Below are 1,153 nucleotides of genomic sequence, written 5' to 3'. Positions count from 1 at the left end.
AGCAAAAACAAAATGGTGGTAGTAGTAAAAGTGGGGGGTCTGCCGCTGTCCCATCTAGGGATGGTTAACATACTTACTTGGAATGTACGAGGCCTAAATGGCCTCGTAAAATAGAAGGAGATAAAAATCCTCTGTAATGAAGTGGAAGCTGGGTTAATTTGTTTGGTGGAGACTAAAATAAAAAGAAATAAGCTGGTAGAGGTGGCTGGTAGAATGTTTGGGGGTGGAGATCCTTTTCAAATCATCAATACCATCACAATGGTAGAATATGGATGATTTGGAGGGAAGATCAGTATGATGTGGATGTCATTGATCCAACTGCACAGACAATCACTAACAAGGTGAAGTGCAATTCTACACAGCTGATGTTAAAACTTACACTAGTATATGGGTTCAATAAAAAAGAAGAGAGAAAAGAGCTCTGGGAGTACTTGGCTACAACTGGTGGCACTATGAAGGATCCTTGGATAGTTTTAGGAGATTTTAATTCAATACTGCATCTAGAAGATAGGATTGGAGAGAATAAAGTAAGCTATGCAGAAATAGAGGAATTACAAAAATGCATTGATGCTTGTAAGATGATGGAGATGGCTGGCTCAGGGTGCAAATATACCTGGAATGACAATCAAAATTCTTATCAGATCTTCTCTAAAATTGACTGGTGCTTTATCAATGGAGAATGGTTAGATGAGATGCCAACATGTGGAGTCAAATTTCTCCCCGAAAGAGTGAGTGATCATAGCCTTATCCATGTCAAAATGCAAGGATTACAAAGAGGGAGGAAAGCTTTCAGATATTGTAATGTACGGAGCAAGCACCATTCATTTGAAACAGTAATTCGAAGAGCTTGGGATGCTCAGATTCAAGGCTATAGTATGTATGGTGTTGTGCAGAAATTGAAGAAGCTGAAGTATATGTTGAGAGAGCTACACAGAGAATTTCAGTAATATCATGAATGATTCAAAGGAAGCAAGGGAGAAATTGAGGATGGCCCAGGCTCAACTACAACAAGATCCGTTGAACGTCAATTTGCAAATGGAGGAAAGGGTTTCAAGTAAGAAATTTAAAAGGCTAAATTACATGGATGAAATGACCTTGTAACAAATTAGTAAAGCTACATGGATCAATCTTGGAGATGATAACACTAAATATT

General features: G+C 38.3%; 1 protein-coding gene across 1 annotated transcript; it reads left to right on the top strand.

Annotated features, from left to right (window-relative positions):
* The first annotated feature begins 272 nt into the window (after positions 1 to 272).
* On the top strand, positions 273 to 947 carry LOC124896240. Its single transcript, XM_047407775.1, has one exon. It carries the CDS (start codon positions 273 to 275, stop codon positions 945 to 947), a length of 675 nt encoding a protein of 224 aa, XP_047263731.1.
* The last annotated feature ends 206 nt before the right edge of the window (positions 948 to 1,153 follow it).

Source organism: Capsicum annuum, chromosome 2 (genome assembly GCF_002878395.1).
Source record: "Capsicum annuum cultivar UCD-10X-F1 chromosome 2, UCD10Xv1.1, whole genome shotgun sequence".
Taxonomy (NCBI): Eukaryota; Viridiplantae; Streptophyta; class Magnoliopsida; order Solanales; family Solanaceae; genus Capsicum; species Capsicum annuum.
The sequence above is the reverse complement of the archived record's forward strand: the minus strand, read 5'-3'. Positions and strand labels throughout refer to the sequence as shown.